Source organism: Myripristis murdjan, chromosome 7 (assembly GCF_902150065.1).
Source record: "Myripristis murdjan chromosome 7, fMyrMur1.1, whole genome shotgun sequence".
In the NCBI taxonomy this organism is placed as follows: Eukaryota; Metazoa; Chordata; class Actinopteri; order Holocentriformes; family Holocentridae; genus Myripristis; species Myripristis murdjan.
The window spans coordinates 8,968,890-8,988,406 of record NC_043986.1 but is presented as its reverse complement, the minus strand read 5'-3'; the positions used below and the strand labels follow the sequence as shown (position 1 = coordinate 8,988,406).

Below are 19,517 nucleotides of genomic sequence, written 5' to 3'. Positions count from 1 at the left end.
CGCCTATTTATTCCGCAGAAATTAATCTAAATTGTATTTTAGGCCTTTCCCAGTTTGTCAGAGTGCCGGTGAGCTACAAAATGTTTGTGAGAAATCTTGCTAAATGAAACCGCTTCGGTATGATGACAATCGAGGAAGATGACGCATTTTAGAGGCCCCGAGTAAACGATTTCCTGACAGGATGCGGTCTCAATTAAACCACAACATGTGAAGTGAAGCGACTTGAATCATTTCTACGATAACAGAGGATCATCTACACTCTCTCCCATTCACTATGCTAAGAGTGCAAGTAACAAACCGTCTTAAAACTTTTTTTTTTCTTTTTTCCCATGTTTGGCAAATCAAATGTGCTACAAAAAGGTCCCCGTCCTGAAACAAAACTCAATAAATATGTATATGTATTTATTTATACATGCACATACACGTGTATGTATTGTAAGTATATATGTTTATCTATGATTGTGCTGTCATTTTTATTTTACTGTAAAAGGTGTTAAAGTTATGATGTTTTAATTTTGACAGTGAACGCTAAAACTTTATGATATAAAAATTCGAATTCTCAAAATTATATATTTAAAAGTCATGTCAGTGATGCTGGACCAATGTCAAATTTTCTGAGGAGAAGAAGAAGAAGGAGAAGAGGAGAAGCAGGGTGATTTATATTGTAATTTCGTTTTCCAACTTTAAACAAGAGGCTCAGATAATTTACATTTAAGATAAAATAGAAAGTTAAGGAGCAGCTGAGTGATTTATCCTGACTGACGTTTTTTTTTTTTTTTTTTTTTTTTTTTACTATTCTTTAAGAGTTTTCCAGCAGGTGTCTGAGCTCTGGTTGAGCAAATCTCCACCAAATAAGCAGGAAACTTTAATTTGAGTCGAGCATTTCGGCTCTCTCTTGGATGCACTTACTTGTTCCGTCCGCCAGGTGGCGACAGACAGCAGCCTGAGCTTGTGACGAGGCCCACATTATCACAGCGATCACAATTCTAACTGCCATATAAACACCACAAGGTGGCGCTGCTACACTGTTGTATCAGGTCTGATGTTTCAGGTGCAATGTGCGTTGAACATCTCTGCGTTTTAAACAAATGCCACAAGTCAAGAGCTGATATCAATCTTATTAAATCAGCTCAAGCGAAATAAAACCCTATTAAATGAATCAGCTGAGGTGTTACAGATTTGTTCATAAGTGGATGATCAGGATTTTTGAAGGTACCATTTTTGGGTACTGCATTTTTAGTGCCATGCAGCCCAGCCAATGAGTGAAAGTGATTATATCTGGCTAAAATATGGAGGAAAATACCAGGAAAATGCTGGAAGAATGGCCTGCAAGTGGGTTATCGCCATGTGTTGTAGGCATTTGGCTGGAATACTTTGGAGCAGTGATTTACAAATCTATTTCATATTAAACACAAAATTCCCAGATCACACTGGTGTTGGGTTAGAGCTGCAACTGCCTGCTTTACCTGCCTGCGCTGAGGGAACATTGGAGCAGGGATTATAATTGGAGGATTACCTGCTACCGTGAAACTGTTATCCTCTATAGGCACAGGTAATCCAATCACTGGTAACCTTCCAGCAGAGCTCCGACAACTCATTTCCTCTCGATTCGCCGCGGAATGAGGGCAGAAAACGGCGCTATGAGGCCCGAGAGGAGAGCCAGGTGACAGAATGCCGTTCATTATAAGGGGAAGACCCCTGAGGGGTAAGTTGGCTTCAACACGGACTTGAGATTTCTGTGGCTGATTTGTTTGTGGAGGGGAACAGCAGGCAGGGAGTGAGGGGGCCTGCTGTTTTTTCCTGTTATCCTGACTCTCCCTGTTAACTTTAAACCGAAGGGGAGAAACGCGACACATTTGCAACCGTGATCCTCCTGAACAATAATGTTATTTCACTTACCTTTGCGTTATAACACCTTAAAGAGATGGCAATGGGCCTATATGCTAGATAGCCATTGCAGAATAGGCAGCGATGGATGATTTGGGAACATGGGAGGAAATATAATTTGGGAAAGGCAGCATCAGTAGATACAGCGCTTTGCTGTTTTGCATAACTCCGGGCGCTTATTTTGTTTATTTAATAGCCTATAATATGTCATTTTAACTTTACATTACGTGTTAATTGGCCCGATGTTTTCTAGTGCACCACAGGGCAAAACTTTGTGAAATAAGGCCTTTAGTCACTGAGTTACGTTGTCTGTGTATGTTAACCCCAGCAAAGTTGTTACTAACACAAGGCTGCTGTGTCATTACTGTATTTTCTTGAGCACAGACATTGTATCACATGCTACTAATTTATTGCCAGAGAGGTAAAATATGTTGGGCTCTGCAATAGATATGCCTGTTTCTCTGTTTTGTGTTATTATAAAGACCAATTTATTATGTGGAGCCCGCACATTACAAGTGTAGTTTACACCTGAGCAGAACAGGTGCAACCTGCCTCTGTTGTTTGGTGTCTAACCACTTGTAAAGTGATTTATCAGTCTGCTCACTGGAAAAAACTACCGTCTGTTTATATGACGTCTCTTTTGTTCCTAAATAATAATTACATTAAGGTAGGCTATTGAAATATAAAGCCAACAGGTCTGTGTATAAAGAAAGACAAACGTCATGTCAAAATGTCAATAATTTTATTTTTGGGAAGTGAAATGTTTTTATTCGCTCCTTGGGGTTGCTCAGCCTCAGATGCTCTGTACCTGAAACCTTAAACTGAATCCCGACAGGTTCTAAAGAGAGATTGAAAAAAAAAAAAAAAAAATCAATATTTGAATCCTAAATTTCATTTGTGCAGCAACAGGCGCCTCAGCAGTGCGTAGTCCCGGCGCTCCGTGTAATTCCTCTCCATTGTAGCTGTCAGCTCCCAACTTGCAGGCTCTCGGTGCGTTCAGAGGATAATTGACAGCAGCGGACTGACCGGCTGCGGCGCTCAGCGCGTCCACTCGGATCTGCTGTGTGTGAGGCGGCAGGCAGACACCCGGATGTGGCAAAAATGTTTGGCGCTTCTCTCAGGGATTGCGTTCGGAAAACATTTTATAATTCAGGTTAACAGCTCGATTTGCCCCCGTACGTCGACACCTCTCGATATTTTTCCGACGATGAGTTGGATCTAAAACTGATTTTTCAATGTGGATTCGAGGATGCAAGACGCAGATGAACAGTCTGAAGGTAAATCCGTGCGTGGAGCGCCGGGCGCAGTTGGAGCGCCGCAGGAGGGGAGCGGAGCGCTACTTTGGTTTATTCTAGTGCCGTGGGTTTATTTTTTAATTACAGGAGCTGAGCCGTGTCTGCCCCCTGGTTCTTGTGTCTCCCCCCTCAACTTATCCTAGTCCACAGAATAGGAGTTATCCTTCTGAGCGCTTGTTGTAGACTGCATGATTGGCAATGGCAGCTGTTATGATCAAATCCACAGGGAAATTAGTTGTGGCCAGTTCTCAGAAAAGATATAGCCCGTGTTTTTATTGCTGTGCTCAGCTGGGCATTTTGCTTCCGTAGCCGCGGAGGATGCTGTGGATTTCGTGCGCTCCTCATAATGAAATGAAGTGAGCGACGCTTAGGCTACTAAACTTTTCACGTGGATGGCGTAAAGCCTCTTAATAACGGCTTGATTATGGTGTAAAACTGGTTAAAAATACGAGAAGCAAAGTGTAAAGTTGCTCTCCACGGTGCGACAGATGTGCGACAGCTATCACTTTCCACTGGGATGGTGTTGCCTAATTCCTGTTGCAGATTTTCAGCCTAAGCCTTGCATCCCATAATTGTCAATCAGGCTGTGATCATCATCATTAACTAGGCTACTGGCCATTTTGCACTTAGGAGTGTTATGCAGTGTTATGTTATGTCATTAGAAAATGTTAGAGGCAGTGAGATTTGAGGGCTTATGCTCCATAAGGTAAATAATTTAGTAAAGATTAAAAGGCAGAAATGTAAATGTGAGGGAGGTGATTTGTCTGCCTGTTTCACCTCAGCAAAGCAGCCAGTTCTGGTTTAACTAAACTGAAGGACCTAAATTACTGTCTGCATGTAGGCTAGACATGGCCTCATTTCTTGCAAGTCTGATTTCTGTTGTCTATACAAAAATTATAATATTTAGTATAATATTAGCTGTCAAATGAATGGTCATCTGGTTATAGAAGCTCCTCATCCTGTTACTGACTGGCTCAGCAGAGACACCCCCCTCTCTCTTTCTCTCTCTGTGAAGAGGGATGATGATTTGATGATAAATTGACATCTCTCTTGTTAGTCGTGTGTTAAGTCAACTGCACTCTCATTTTCAAGGATCACTGTCACACTATTTTTTGTTTATTTTTTATTTTTGGGCATTTGGATTAGAGTTGGAGCGCTGTTTTTTTTTTGTTGTTGTTAGGAGATGTGAAATGTTAGCCGTGACACTAGGCACTAATGTGACACTGCTGCAGAGTTGCAGTGAGCAGAAGAGACCATGTCAAGGGCACTGTCCTTTTCACTCGTGGTTTGCATTGATTTTAATGACTCTCTCTGTCTCTCTCTTCATGCACCCTGTCCTGCTCTCGCTTTCTCTCCCCTGGACTCCCTTCAAACCAATCTTCTTTCCCACCTCTCACTTTTCTCTCCAGTTTATTTCTGCCTCTTTCCCTTCTTTGTGTATCATTATCCTCAACTTCAACTTTCATCTTTATTTATTGTGTTAAAGCTGTGCACGATGATTGTGGGGAAAAAAAAAAAAAACAGACGCATCTTATCAGCTGAAATCACAAAGTTGGGCTTCAGTTTTAACCCTGCAGACTCACCCGGTTTGCACAAATGAAGCTCTGGAGTTGGATAAGGACCACGCTTCTCCAGTCACAGGACGTGACAAATCAAAATTTAGAGTGAAATACAAACTGTCTCCTGAAAGGCAGCAAGCACTCTGTCCATAGAAAACATATATAACATTATGTCTTTTGTTATTCTCATCCGTTTGGTATCCTTTACCATAAAACATCTTGTATTTGCGTGAAAACATGAGTTGTGTGCAGTTTGATGATTTCTGGCTGTCAAAGTTATTGTAGTGGACAGTTACCTTTTGATCAGATCAGATGTGCAAAGTTGATAAGTAAAATTATGAGAGTGACTTGCACAACAAGGCAGTCACTAATGCAAAGAATTGATGCAAAGTTTCATTGATGCAAAAACAATCATAGTCAACATCATCATCATAATCACAATATAATCAAAACACAAACATGGTTCTCCGCTCCCTTTACAAACTTTCAGAGGCTTAAAGCTGCAGGATAATGAAGTCCTCATGTGTGTTTTTCCAATCTGTCTCTGTATGTTTGATAATTCAGTTATCTGATGTCACTGTTGCATTACTCACACTGTAAATGCAATGTAGTATTACTTTTTACATGTTTGTAAACCTCAAAAAAGACATAAAGTTAAATTTTCAACACTACCGGACCTCAAATCGGTCAAACACCTGTGCGGTAAATGGTTGAACATAAATTGGAAATTTAAAGTTCATGCTTCATGCTTAGTAGCTAATGTGTTCCAATTGCATGAACCTAACATTAACATAACAGCAGCTGGAGAACAGGATTTTGGTGGTAGTCAAGTTGCTTCCCAACTTGAATGGCTAGAATGTACTGGATTTGTATGTAATACATTGACTGTTTTAATTTTGCTTATGAAGTCTCAAAAATAATTAGACGAGTGATCTCGGCCAGACAAGTGTCCCCTTCTCTGGGTGCTTGGGTTTGGGTGACAAACCTCCCCTCTCCTCACCCACCTGGAGAAGGGAAAATATGGAGGCACTGCCTATGTATCTTCCCTTTTCTGGTGCTTGGAATTGGCTGAAAAAACAGCTTGAGTTAGCGCTCGATTTTGGCATGAAACTGTTTTTTCAAAGTTTTGACAGGTGGACAGATACACACACACGTGAACACACACACACAAAAAATAACTTTGTCATAATATGAATGGAGATAAGTAAGACAGCATCTTGGTGATATTGGTGAAGCTGGAATTAGCAAATGATTAGGATTTTTACAAACTCTAAATTGATTATCATAATTATAATTGATTAATTGTCTGTTAGTTGACCGATTGATTGACAAATCATTCCAGCATGATTGGGAGCACGACATTAACGCTCCATCATCCTTTTAATCATCCTGCTGTCTCTCTTCTTGCCTCCGTCTCCCCACAGGGGCCCAGTATGCCAGCAACAAGAAAGCTGCTCCTGCTGGTGATGCCTCGGCGCCCTGGTCAGAATGCCACAACCGCCTGCACCAGATCCACCAATCAGAACCCTCACAGGCCCCAGCCAGCACCGGCAAACCTGTCGGGCCTGCTTTCGGCCTCATTGGGCCCAACAGCGGTCAGGGTCCCGGCAGCACCGGCGGTACCGTCGTCAGCCCGGTTCTTGCCTGGCACGCTGCCATCAACGCTGCCCGCCAAGCCCAGGGCGACGCTGACAAGCCCAGTATGAGCGCGCGGCAGTCGATCTCCACCGGAGGAGGGGCGCCCGCGGGCTCGCTGTCGCACCGGAAGAGGCAGCAGTACGCCAAGAGCAAGAAGCAGGGAGGGTCAACCAACAGCAGGCCGCCCAGAGCTCTGTTCTGCCTCACCCTCAACAACCCCATCCGCAGGGCCTGCATCAGCCTGGTGGAATGGAAGTATCCTTTAACCCGGGACACTGGTGGTCAAACACAGGAGCACTGGTTGGAATGGGTGGATTAGTGGATGCTTGAGTGTCTTTAATAGATTATAGATGGATCTATGAATGAATGGATGGATGCATGCTGAGATTAGTGAACAGATGCATGGATGGATGGATGGATGGAGGAGTCAGCGTATGCATGTTCAACTTAATCAGTCACTGAATTAATGACCTCTAACATTCTTGTTGGATTGGTCATGGCCTTCTGGCTCCAAGAGCAGGGGATAAAATGAAAAGTGGTTGTGGATGAACGTGCGTATGGATAGATTGATGAGCTGTGGGATGGTAGGCTGGGCTGATGGATGACTGTACAGCTGGTTAGATGAATGGATCAAGGCTCACATAGCTGGACTGATGAATGGAGGTATTTGAATGAGTCTTCTCAAATCCCTGTCTAGTCCATTGAAGTCTCTTATTTTGCCGTGTTATTTTTCCAACCCATTGCTTCATCTGTCTGACTCTAAGCGATAGACAAAACCCAGCGTCTTCAGGAATTATGAGTTTAGACAACTGAAATAAGCGCTTGTCATAAATTTACAAAATTAACTCCTACCTCCAAGAAAGCACTCCTAACTCCAATTACAAAAAACTGCTATTTTAACTGGCTTCTCTTTTATGATAACCGGTTTCCTTAACAGAATGTGTTTCTTTCCAGACCATTTGATATCTTTATACTGCTGTCTATATTTGCCAACTGTGTGGCCTTAGCCATCTACATCCCCTTCCCTGGAGACGACTCCAACTCTACCAACCAAGAGCTGGTGAGTACAGGACTGGAAAATATGTAAAAGATGAGGTTATGCAGGGATAAATGGGGATGTTTTTGCACCATGCCTGTGCTGTACCAGTGCATACCTGATTTACTTTGCCATTGAAGTGCAATACACAAGAAACAAGTGTTGCACTAAGCCCCGCTGCTGCTGCTGCTGCTGCGGTTGAAAAGGTTGGATAAAAGCTCACATGAGTGGCCAAACATACAGATGCAGCTTCTAAAAGTGCAGATGTCAGTGGGTTAGATTACAATACGGATTCACTGGAATATTATGGGATTGGTGCAACAGAGGTTTAAGTAACATTAACCTGGAAAGGAGTATTGCACAGGTTATCATCAGAAAAAATGTTGTTGAGCTATAATGGGTGGTTCTCCAAGACCCAGCTGTCTTATTAATTTTGATGAAATGCTACGTCCTAATAGATTTTTGCAGAATATCAGTTTTCTGATTCTTAATCTGTGCTGTGGTTACGATATGATGTTTGAAATGAAACAGGTCAAAGTTTTCTTTTTGCTCTTTTATAAAGGAAGATGTCACTATTGACCTTTTTGCTCTAAATATAGTTGTTAAACTGGTTAATCTAACACCTTGAATATTTAAAATGGTTGAAGCAGAGCTGGATTTATTAGGTGTCATTTTTCCCTTACCTGTGTGTGAGTGTAATTTTGGTGCTGTGTGTGGTTGTACATGTCTGCATGTTGGCTTGGCCTGTGCTGCTAGCTGTTAGCGCCGCTGTTTGTCATCAGCCGGATTACCCACAATGGCCGGGCACAACACCGTGACGTGACTGTGATTGGCTGGATGTGCGCGTTACGTCAGAGGGCTTTCCCGACAATATTTGGGGATGTGTCAGGTTTCATTGTTTCATTGACACGTGCAAACACTAGGTCTCATGCACACACACACACACACATGCACACACAGACTGCACTCGGTGTGTGTGGGTCATCCCTCTGTGTGTCACAACAGCTTTCCAAATCGTGAGAGCGGCGCTGAGGTGAAGAGAGGCAGAGGCAGCGAGAGGCCAACACAAGTTTGTTTTGGTGTCAGAGTATCTGACAGTAACACTGCCCACCGACACACAGGGGAGGACTACCTGGAAATTACTGCTCCCAAACTGCTGTAATTACCATGCAATCAGACAGCAGTGCAATACAATTAGAACAATAATAATGATGATACAATACATTTCGTAAAATTAAGAGAAATCGTACAGAAAATGCCGTTGCAAGAAGATGTGAGGCAGTTTTGCTTCTTTGCAATGGTTCAGTCTCAAGAAATGTGTCCAATTTCAGTAATATGACTTAGAGATGGGACCGTTACATTTTGTTCCTAATTAGTGTGTTACTATTACAGATATTAGAGACTCGGCTGACTGATTAATCAGGCCGATATCTGGCATTTAATCTGCATCGGCCAGTATCTGTGCTCACAAGACCGATAAACAAAAAATGTCTGCAGACTTTCAGGAGCGTCGTCAGTGTAGCTGCTGTGGAACGATGTTTGCTTTCCCCCTGAATTGCTAAAAAATGCTGTTGTTAAGTGCCGAAACAAAATCATTTTTTGATTGCCTGTGGACATTCATTCAGCTGATGATTTTTAAAAAATTGAAAGTAAGTGCACCGGAGGCAAAGTGCAACTTAAGCAAACAGAGACAAAGCAGACGATAACATTCGTGTTACATAAATGCCCATTCAAAGCCCATATTTTATTAGATGCCTAATAAATATATCATTAAATATGAATAAGAATACAATAGCAACATGATGTCAGCATTACCTATCAGCCACCAGCCGCCCTGCTCTCTAACTATCGCCGTGGGCCATTGACAAACCCATATCAGTCGAGCATGCAAAAAGGTAGCTGTCATGTGAAGTGTTATCAGATGGGAAAATGTTTTAGAGTGCTGGCATTGTCCATGCGCTTGTGTTGTGCTGCTGTGTCCTTTAGCTTTTTTGTAAAATAAAGAGCGTGTGCAGGCGTGATTGGAAGGGTTTTTTCAAACTCTGGAGCTTCTCGTCCTTCGGTTCGGTTTGTTTGTGTGGCTGAGAACAATGCCATTCAAACTCAGGTGGCGCTGCGCAGCTCCACACGTGCAGTGTCGCTTGAAAATGAAAATCTCCGTGTGTCCGTAATGCAAGTTTTTATGGCTATAAGGAGAGGCTGACATTTCATATCCAGCGGTTCCAGTTTGGTCTGATGGTCACATTCAGGGACTTCTTCATGCCTTTGACCACCAGAGAAGGTCAAGTAGCAGCAAAGAGCACAGAGAACCTCCCTCCTCCCTCCACCTGCTCACCCATCCACTGCCAAAATCTTAATCTGGTTGGATGACAGGTTACCAAAAAAAATCCACTGAGCAAGCTGCTTGTGAGTGCATGTGACTTAGTGTTTGTTTTTGGAACAACAGATTGTTGAGATTTGCCACACAGGAAAATACAGTAAGTGGCAAAAAGCTCAGAAAATGCCGTAACAGTGTTTGAAGGCCAAATTAGGGTGCTTCTTTCTGGATGAGTACCTGAATAATCCTGATCTGATAATCCCCGGGCATATGGTAGTGAGAACAAGTCAAAACATTTATCTGTTGATGCTACTTACTAAGATTTGATTCAGGTATAAGCTCACGTGCAGAAACTATCAGCTGATTAATTGCCAAATCGAAATTAATCCATTGTAATTTTGATATTCCAGTGATAGTTTTTGTCATTTGGCAAGTAAAAGTAAACATTCTCTGCTTAAAGCTGCACAAAATGCAGATGAGGGATCCTTTTCTATGTCTATAAAATGAATAAAATGAATTTTTACAATCTCAATCTGGCCCTGGTAACTGGCACTTGTTATTTTTACATTTTATAGACAGGATGATTAATTGGAGAAATAATTGCTAAATTAATTGACAGTGAAAACAATCATTAGTTGCAGTCTGATGTTTTCTGGAGGCGTAAATGACAGCAGAGCCCCTGATGACAGATAAAACTGAATGAAATGAAATGAAAGCTGACTAGAGACGTCAAAACCAGGTGCCACGGCGCACAGAGATTATGTAGGTTTTATTTCCAGCCGAGGAAGACGGCAGGTGATTTCTTTCATCTGCGCACTTTTAAACAAAAAAAAAAAAAGATGGAGCTAATCATCGAAAATCAGTCAGTGTTACGTTAGTCAGTTACTTTTTTGAGTATTTTTTTAAGTCAGTTCTTTAACTTTTACTTAACTACATTTTGCTTGAATTTTGTCCTTCACTACATTTTAAATCACATCCATTACAGAGAACAAATGGTCAATGACAGAGAGTGGAACCTTTCACAATAAAAGCTCAGTCAGCAAAGATGATGAGGAGGAATCTGCTTCTGCTTTTGTTGGTTTGACTTTTTGTCATTTCCAAATTTCACAATAAAAGCTGCACAATGGAAAAACTGCAGATGGTCGATGGAAGTGAGGACGATTCAGACGCAACGTGCAAAATGTGGAATAAGTTTTGGGGGAAAAAAGTGGAAAAATATCATTGAGTTGGCCTGACGATGAGAGCCATGGTGACTCAACCATCACATTCAGTCCTTATTCCACATGTGTGAGTTGAGTCCACAGGGTCCTCACTTCAGTTGAGCGTAATGCCCCTTTAAAAGAAAGTAGTTTGCAGCGTGTTTTTACTTTTACTAAAGTAGATTTTTACAGCAAAGCAACAGTTCTTCTACTTGAGTAGTTCTTTGTAGTGCTCTTTTCACCACTGATGCAGTGTGTGTGTGTGTGTGTGTGTGTGTATGGAAAAAGAGAGAAAGACAGGGAAAATGACAGAAATAGGTGAGACAGATGCAGATCTAAAATGACTCCACTCCATCACTTAATGGACAGGGTGAGATCAAAAACAGGAAGTGGCCTGGTTGTGCTGATGTATGTGACTGTGTGTGTGTGTGTGTGTGTGTGTGTGTGTGCATTCAGTTCACTTAACCTAAATTCATTTCCCTCTACAATTTCTCACCAAAAGAGCAATAGAATTGTTTTGTGGTACAAGTTTAATCCTGTGATTGTGTGCTTTTAGTGATGTCCCGGAAGGACGTCGACACACAGTGCAAACATTTGCTTTTTTTCTCTTAAGGCTTAGAGTCTAACATCATAGGGAAGTGTGTGTGTGTGTGTGTGTGACCGTGAGCGTGCATGTGAGTCCGTGTGTGTGTGTGTGTGAGAGAGAGTGAGAGAGAGTGAGAGACAGAGAGAGAAACATAGCATGTTCCCTCAACAGATGGGGATTATTCACGCTCTCCAAGTCTACACTCATCACTCACTGCACAATGTATGTGTGTGTGATGTGTGTGTGAGTGTGTGTGTGTGTACGAATGTTTGTGTTCAGCCCTGTGCAGCTTTTTCCATCGCGCCTCTGTGAGCTGGCAGGGGGAATTTGTTTAAGAATGAGTTACGTCCTGATTTGTGCACGTTTCTTTAAGCCTGGCAGGGTGTGACAGAGCCGCGGCGCTTTTTTTTTTTTTTTTTTTTTTTCTCCTGATATTGTACAGAGCCGTCATTCATCTCAAATACAACATTAGTCGTCCACTTCTCCTTTTATTTCTTTTGTTTTTGGAGTGATTTGTCCACATGCCTCAAATATTTCAGAAGCTTTCATTGGTGGGCGATTTATTTATGAATTATCCAGTCTGGAAAAGAGCATTCACGCCTTTATCTCAATAAAAGTGCAGTCATCTAAATATTTCATATAGAGAGATCAGATGACGCTTACATCCTCAGGTCAAGATTAGAGGATTAGATCTATCTGATCAATAGACAACAACCTAGCTAGGTGCTCGTAAAAACAATAAAATAAATAAAAAGTAGGGTGTCATCCTCCTTTTTTTTGCACTTTTATATATTTGGATCACAGTTTATCCATCTCACCTCAGTAGTGTATACACTTCCACAACTGCGGCTTCACCAGCTACTACTTTTTTGAGTGTGTGTAGGTGTTGTTTGATTGGCTCCTTCTGGCCCAGTGAACAGCGCCGGACGGGAAGGAGAAAAGGGAAAGAGACAGCGGGGAGAGTTAGCCGGCTAAAAGAAAGCTTTCCTTACGCGGAGATTTCGGTAGAACGAGTGAAATGTGGCGGTCTATTGTTGTTTGCTTGATGTCAGATGTCAGTTGCCATCTCGTCTTGGACGCTCAGCTCTTAGTTTTTCCCGATTTGCTTGTGCTAAGGAGGAATTTCTTGCACCAAACACACACACACATACGCAGAAAAGTCCGATTTTAGGGTTTATTATGGTGTTTAAATAGTTGCTGTAGATGTAGCAGTGCTGAAACGACTAGTCGATTGATTGATTTGCTGACTTACCAATCAAAAGTAATCAGTCGGTTAATGGTTTTAGTCATTTATCAGGTAAAAACAGCAAATAAAACGCTGATTCCAGCTACGCTAAGATGACAGATGCGAAAATGTGACAACTTTTCTCTGAGGATCGTCTTCGATCGACACTGAAAATGATCTCTAGTTGCAGCCCAGAGATATAAAGCAGCTCCCGTGTGTGTGTGTGTGTGTGTGTTTCATCGTCTACCAGCCTGGAAGTCAGAGAGACGCCGGTGTGAAAACTTTTAACTGAATGAAAATGGAAAGAAGTGAAACATGACAACAAATATATTTGAATTATGCCTGCGGAATTAGTGAATTAGTTTCACCCCAGAGAAATCCTCTCACCTCTTTGGGAAATTTCAGGTTAAGTGTCGTCTGCTCTAATCACGACTTTCCACGCCGACCTAGAAAATGTGAAATAAAACGATAAATAGCTTCCCCTCGAGTGTGTGTGGTTTTGTTTTCAAGTACCACTGGCGTAGTAACATTTGATTTGTACATGAGTCGGGGTGTGAGTCACATGAAGCGCTGAGAGCAGAAATTAAAGACACAATGGTTGATTTTCTTGCATGAACTATGAGTTAAATTTTGTATTTAAGTTAAAACGATCAGCTCTTGATATACATATATATATATATATATATATATATATATATATATATATAGATAGATATAGATATATAGATATATATATTAGATATTTAAAGAGAGACCTTAAAGAAGAAATTCATCACCGTAACACATTTCTAAGTGAAAATAATGCTGCTCGGGTTTTCTCTTTGGTAATTAAATAGTTTAATTTAGAAAATACTTTAGTTTTTATGATATTTTTTAATGATCACATTTATGTCTTTGCCATAACATGCTGGCAGCTTTTTACATTTGTTGCTGTTACTTTTAATTACTTTCTAGGGCATCAAAGAGCAAAATAGTTTCAGATTAATAGATGGCGAGAGATCAGTCATTTTGAGGGAAATTCCTCGCTGAAATATGAGCAGTATGCCATGTATTATATATTTTGGTTATGAAACACACATATCAATGATGAAAATTCACATTTTGGTCATGAACCCAGTATTTTAAAGCGAAAAAAGCCACCAAAGTGACACTGAAATAGAGAAATGACCGACGTTTGAGGTCAGAGCACCTCAGAAACTTCTGACTATTTTAACTTTTTCTGCCGTTTCTTTGTTCCCAGCGCTCTCATGTATCTCGAGAACCGACGTTACATCGTTTAGTTACTTTACCGCGGCCGCTAAACCTCCTTTTGTCGACACACCGATACTTTCCCTCCGTCTCATCATCATCTCATCCTCGGCAGCAGATGCTCTCTCTGTCTTCTCGGTCTAATCCACTGTAAGAGCGTCAGCCTCAGTGTGTCTCTCTCTCTCTCTCTCTCTGTGTGTGTGTGTGTGTGTGTGTGTGTGTCTTAAGAGGGATTGCCTGTTGCTGCTGTGTGTGATGGTCATTTTGGGACTCCTGGGTCTTTGTGTCTCCTGTCCCTGCGTGCCCTGTCGCGATCGGGCCTTTTGTGCAAAACATATTTGGATTACATTTGTGTGTGTGTGTGTGTGTGTGTGTGTGTGTGTGTGTGTGTTTCCTGTGCAGAGACATCATCGCCCTCGTAACGACTTTGCATGAACGTGTGAATTAGAGTGACTGTGTGTGTCTGAGCGTGACCTCATGTGTTTATTTATATGTGTGTGTGAGTGAATGTGTGCAGGAGAAAGTTTGTGTGTGTGTGTGTGTGTGTGTGTGTGAGGGCAGGTTTAGGGATTAAGCTGGGCTGTGGATTAGAGGGCAGTAAATGAATGGAGGTCGCAGAGAGAGAGAGAGATGGTGGGTGGGGGGGGGGGGGGAGAGATGGATGGATGGATCGGTGGGTCGGAGGGATTTAGGGTGGGAGCTTACAGGTGGGAGGAGCCTCTGACAGAAAGGAGATTTTAATGTTCGCTGTCATGTGACTGACTTTCACTTTCTCCCTCTACCTTGTCTCTTTCTGTTCTCTTACTCTTTTACTCGTCTTCCTACTGTCTCTCTGGCTTCGTTCACACTGCAGACACAAATCTGATCAAAACTCGGCAAAACTCGGTCAGCGTGGTTGTGACAGTAATTAAACTACATAATAACGTCTTAATTTACGTTGTCACCGTTTTTGGGTAGTGTCATTTGTCTTTCCTTGTTTCTCTGTTTCTCTCAGATTTATTAAACCTTCATTCTGTCTGTTTATCCGCCTCAGTCTCTCCGCTTTTTCCTTTTTCCGTTCTGGCCTGTATCTATTCTATCGCCATGCACCGCCGCCTTTTGTTTCTCTCTCTCCTCCACCTTCCCTTCTCGCGTTAGTGTGGTGAATGATTAATATCCTATTAAGCCGGTTAGTGATTTAGCAGACTTATGACGGCCCCTTTGACCGCTTGCTGACTCGCATACACAGCTGATCAGCTGATAATCCCATAAGAGAGCTGTATGAATCTGCTGTATTTGTGCGTAGAGGGGAGGGGTTTACAGCTTAAAGGGACGCACCTCACCCTGTACATGCTCAGTCAACTCAGTGGCCTTATAAGACAATATTGTGATTAAGCTGTTTACATGAGTTTACATGCTGCCAAGCAGAGCAGATTCAGCATTGCTCTACCACATCCCATAGATCCCAGTTTCTCTCCAGTATTTGATCTTCTTTCTGTTGTGTTGCGGCGTCGTTTACCCTGCTGGCCGGTTTCGTGCAAATCCTGCAAAGTGTGTTTCACGCCGCACATGTGAGAACAAGGATCGTGTCTAGGTGGTAACTCTAAAACTCTTGCAGATTTCTCAGTAACTCTCATTGTGAAACTCTAGGTTCAAATCTAGGTTCAAACACTCACGAGTGCGGTTAGAGTTAAGGTTACGGTCAATGTTAACCCTATAAAGCCATTTGTATCATATATGATACACATTTTCAATTCGATTTTTCGTTTTCAGTTTAATCAGTACTTGATCAAAATACTGTTGTATACCTTTGAACACTTCCCCTGTTCACCCTGGACCATACCATTGGCACTTCAAGTACATATTGTATATCATATGCCAGAAAGGTTGTGTAATAACATATATATATATATTTTTTTTATTATTATACATTTTGTTATAGGACTAAATAAAGGGTTCAGTTTCAAAAAATTGGAATTTTCTGCCAATTCTTTCATAGTTTAGGCTTTATAGGGTTAAGGTTTGGGCAGAGTCAAGCGTTAATGTGCTGAATCAACCACACATGAGTGAGAGTGTGGAAAAGTTTCGCGAATTTAGGGTTGCCATCTAAACACGATGAAGAATAAAGACAAGCATCACCAAAAAATGTCGGAAACTTCTGCAAAAACTCCAATAGAAAGTCACAGTTTGATTAAGATGTAAAGATGATCAAAACGTCCGTCATTGTGCTGTCTAGCTGGGATGAGCATGTGCTGTGTGTATGTAGAAACCCGGTGTAGAGCATAGGCGATTAGATATGGAAGCTCTTACGATGTTACCAATTTGATTTTGTCTGTTTTCCCACAAGGAGTTAATGTTATTTGTTCTCTTGAGACCTCAACTTATTAATGTTGTTATCACCAGATGACATGTTGTTAACCCGAGATAGCTGGGTAATTTTGTCCGTCTCAAGGTAATAAAACTTTGTTTTCCTGAGGTAGACGTAATTATGTTCAGATCCTCCGAAGACAAAAACTGCCCCGAGATAACAAATGAAATGTGCAGATGTATTTGTTTCTCAGATTATGACATGCCACACTGACTGAAGGAAGCCCTGAACATTAACATAGATAAGCCTATTTTTACGTTTTTATCGCAGCTTGACGCTGGCTGTAATCCAAATTTGTGTTTGAAAGTCGTACATGCGTTTTGCTCTTTCAAGATCTCAAATTATTAATTTATTAACCTGTGTAATTAGCCTGTTATCTTGGGAAGCATTTATCTCATGATAGCACCATAAATTATTAGAGAGCTTGAGAAAACAAGTCAGATTAACATGTTATCATAGGAAAATGGAGTGGATGAAATAAATGGAGTGAATAATATGTGCTTCCATAGTTAGAGTGTGTACTTGCATGTGTGTAAGATGAATAAGTGTAAGTGGCATTATAATTGCTGTGATGCATGGGGCCGGTGTGAAGGTGGCTTTAATGGACATGCAGCACTGTGGATGGGAATAAACCAATTGGTTTGCACAGCAGCCTGAACAAACTGTTTGATTATTTTTAATTATCAGCAGAATTGCTCATTTCCTTTCGCCTCGAACTGTTCTCTGAGCTCCCTGCAACAGAGTCCGTTTTAACTGCACGTGGGTGAGTCTTTACATGAGCGCCGTGACTCAGAGATCAAAGGGTCAAACATCTTTTGGCTCATGCATGGCTTGAGAGCAGAGTTAAAACCATGGCAACGTGGCGACACATAATTCTATGATTAAAACCATAGGCAAGCGCTGCCGGGGCCTGGCAGCAGGGATTCCTCTGTGCCTGGACTTAGTCATGACACGAAGACAACACACACACACACACACACACACACACACACACATAGGATCACACCACGACTGGAAGAGACTCACCGTCGGTTCAAACTGTAAACGGAGACAGATGCACAGAGCACTGCCTACAGAAATGAAGCCTCAGGTCTCCCATAATGATTTCAGCTTCTCAGTTTTATCACCGGCCTTGTGAGTCTGATTGTATTACAGAGTCTTTTAAACTTGGTTGGTTTCCAATCAGAGCGGCTTTTCTTTCACAGGGAAAGATATTCAGACACAGAGACAGACTGTAGCTCTGATGGGATTACTTTTACAGGAGAGGGTCAGGTAATGTAATTTTGGCTGGTTTAACTCTCATGATTTTGGTCCTGTGAGAAACAACAGTATTTGTCATTGTTACAGGATGTGCGTGTGTCAGCAGGAGTAGTAGTTAAAGGAAAAAAAAACACCCAAAAAAATACAAAAGACAACAAGCCACTGTTTCTCACCAAACTCCCACATTGCCAATTATCGTGCCTGTCTGGATTAACAGTCTGGGTCTGATGCAAAAGTTGGACACAATTAAACCACAGTTCCTCTCATTCTGACTTTGACTGTATAAATTTAGTGCATGACATTGATTCTTAGTCATTTTTTGGGGTGAAAAATTGGAATACATTGATGCCGTAGTGACTGTATATTAGAAGACATGCGATCTGAAGAGCTGCATTAGCAGCATTATAAGTCTGCACAGCTCAATAGAGGCTTTATCACGGTGCTTTTTGTACATTCAAGAAAACCCACATATTAATTTAATTGAACGTAATGCTAATTGATTCAAACATGAGGTCATACATGTTCTGCACACTGTAATGCATTTGAGGCACTTTACTCTGCTCTTGAATAGAGGGAACATGGATGATAAAGTAGATATCAATTGATTTTTTTTCTCGTCATTTTTCATTTCCAGCAAGCACCAGAAATGACTTGGTAGTGAGGTAAAACTTATTCAGAAACAGTTCTTTCATTAGGCGCAGTGAATAATACGGTAATTTGTCTCGGTAACATTACGGCAGGTGTATAAAGGGTTTATGTTCCTGTGGGTCTGGAAAGTTATTGAGTTTATTCCAGGCAGGGAAAGTCGGGGAATTTAGTAAATCCTTGGAATAAGGCATGGCATATTGTGGCAGCCTTGAAAAAATTTGCAACCATTACCGTAAACTAATATATCTATTTTTTTTTCCTGTTGTCCACTTTACATTCCTTTCCCCCGCAGAATAAAAGAGAATAATACACTTTAATAAGACATCTGAATCTGAAGTGGGTTCAAAATGTTTGTCTAGAGAAAAAAAAACTTGTTTTGCATGTCTATAGGTCATGGGAATTGAAGATTTTAGTCATGGAAAGTCGGGAAATGTTACGTTTGACTAGCGCAGGTTGTCCCGGGACAGCGAGGTGTCAGACGTACGACAGATCAATGTTAAACACCCGCTGTGTGTGAGCAGCTTGCTTGGTAAGATGGCGTAGTACTTGCACTTGCTTGTCTCACGAATGGAGTGTGTAAAGGCTCTCAGGTTCAGACGTTGTTTGTCCCATCAGGCCGTGGGCTAATGCTCCTGGCTCTGGGCCATACTCTGGTAAAGGCCTTATTCGTGGTAAAGCTGTTTACGTGAACCGCCGAGGCCTTTACCACCAATAAACCAATTAAAAGAATATTTGCATCCACCTGTGGCCGTCCACCTACTGACACAGGAGTCTGCCAGCAACAAGGCATGAAAAGTTTCAATCGGCAGCTGCCCGCTCTCTGTTTGACAAAACAATCTGCTGTGACACAGGAAAGACATTATAATGGTAATGGTAGATTCTGCTCGCCATCATGTTTTTGTCGCCGTGCAGGTCTGAGACTGTGACAGCCAAAGAGTGAGAGCAGTCAGCTGCTTTCATGCCACAGCAAAATGTTTAATATTGGAGTACGCCAGGATTTTAGTCGCGTTTCACACACAGAATATGAGCATATATTCGACCCAAAACCAAGTGACTGGAGTTCCTGTAGCTCTTGTCTCCCTGCGCCGCTTCAGCCCACCCTCGTGTGCCACTGTGTTACGGTGCTTTTCCAGAAATAATTACACATTTTGAGTTGTAGAATTATAATATGGTTGGAGAAACTGAATACAAAATGTTCTCCCTTCCCTCAACAATGAACGTTGGAGTGCAGTTGTGCAGGGCTCTTCACCCTGAATGGCTCCATGAAGCTGC

The 19,517-nt window shown here is 41.7% G+C and overlaps 1 protein-coding gene across 3 annotated transcripts in view; it reads left to right on the top strand.

The window, feature by feature from the left end:
- Positions 1–1,573: 1,573 nt before the first annotated feature.
- The window catches only part of cacna1db (calcium channel, voltage-dependent, L type, alpha 1D subunit, b), a 125,703-nt gene continuing 107,759 nt past the window's right edge, over positions 1,574–19,517 (top strand). For all 3 annotated transcript variants that reach the window (XM_030056265.1, XM_030056264.1, XM_030056263.1), the window contains exons 1-3: positions 1,574–1,705; positions 6,166–6,634; positions 7,334–7,439. In XM_030056265.1, coding sequence (XP_029912125.1) covers positions 1,672–1,705; positions 6,166–6,634; positions 7,334–7,439 — 609 coding nt within the window. In that variant the 5' untranslated portion in view covers positions 1,574–1,671. The remainder of the gene's footprint in view (positions 1,706–6,165; positions 6,635–7,333; positions 7,440–19,517) is intronic.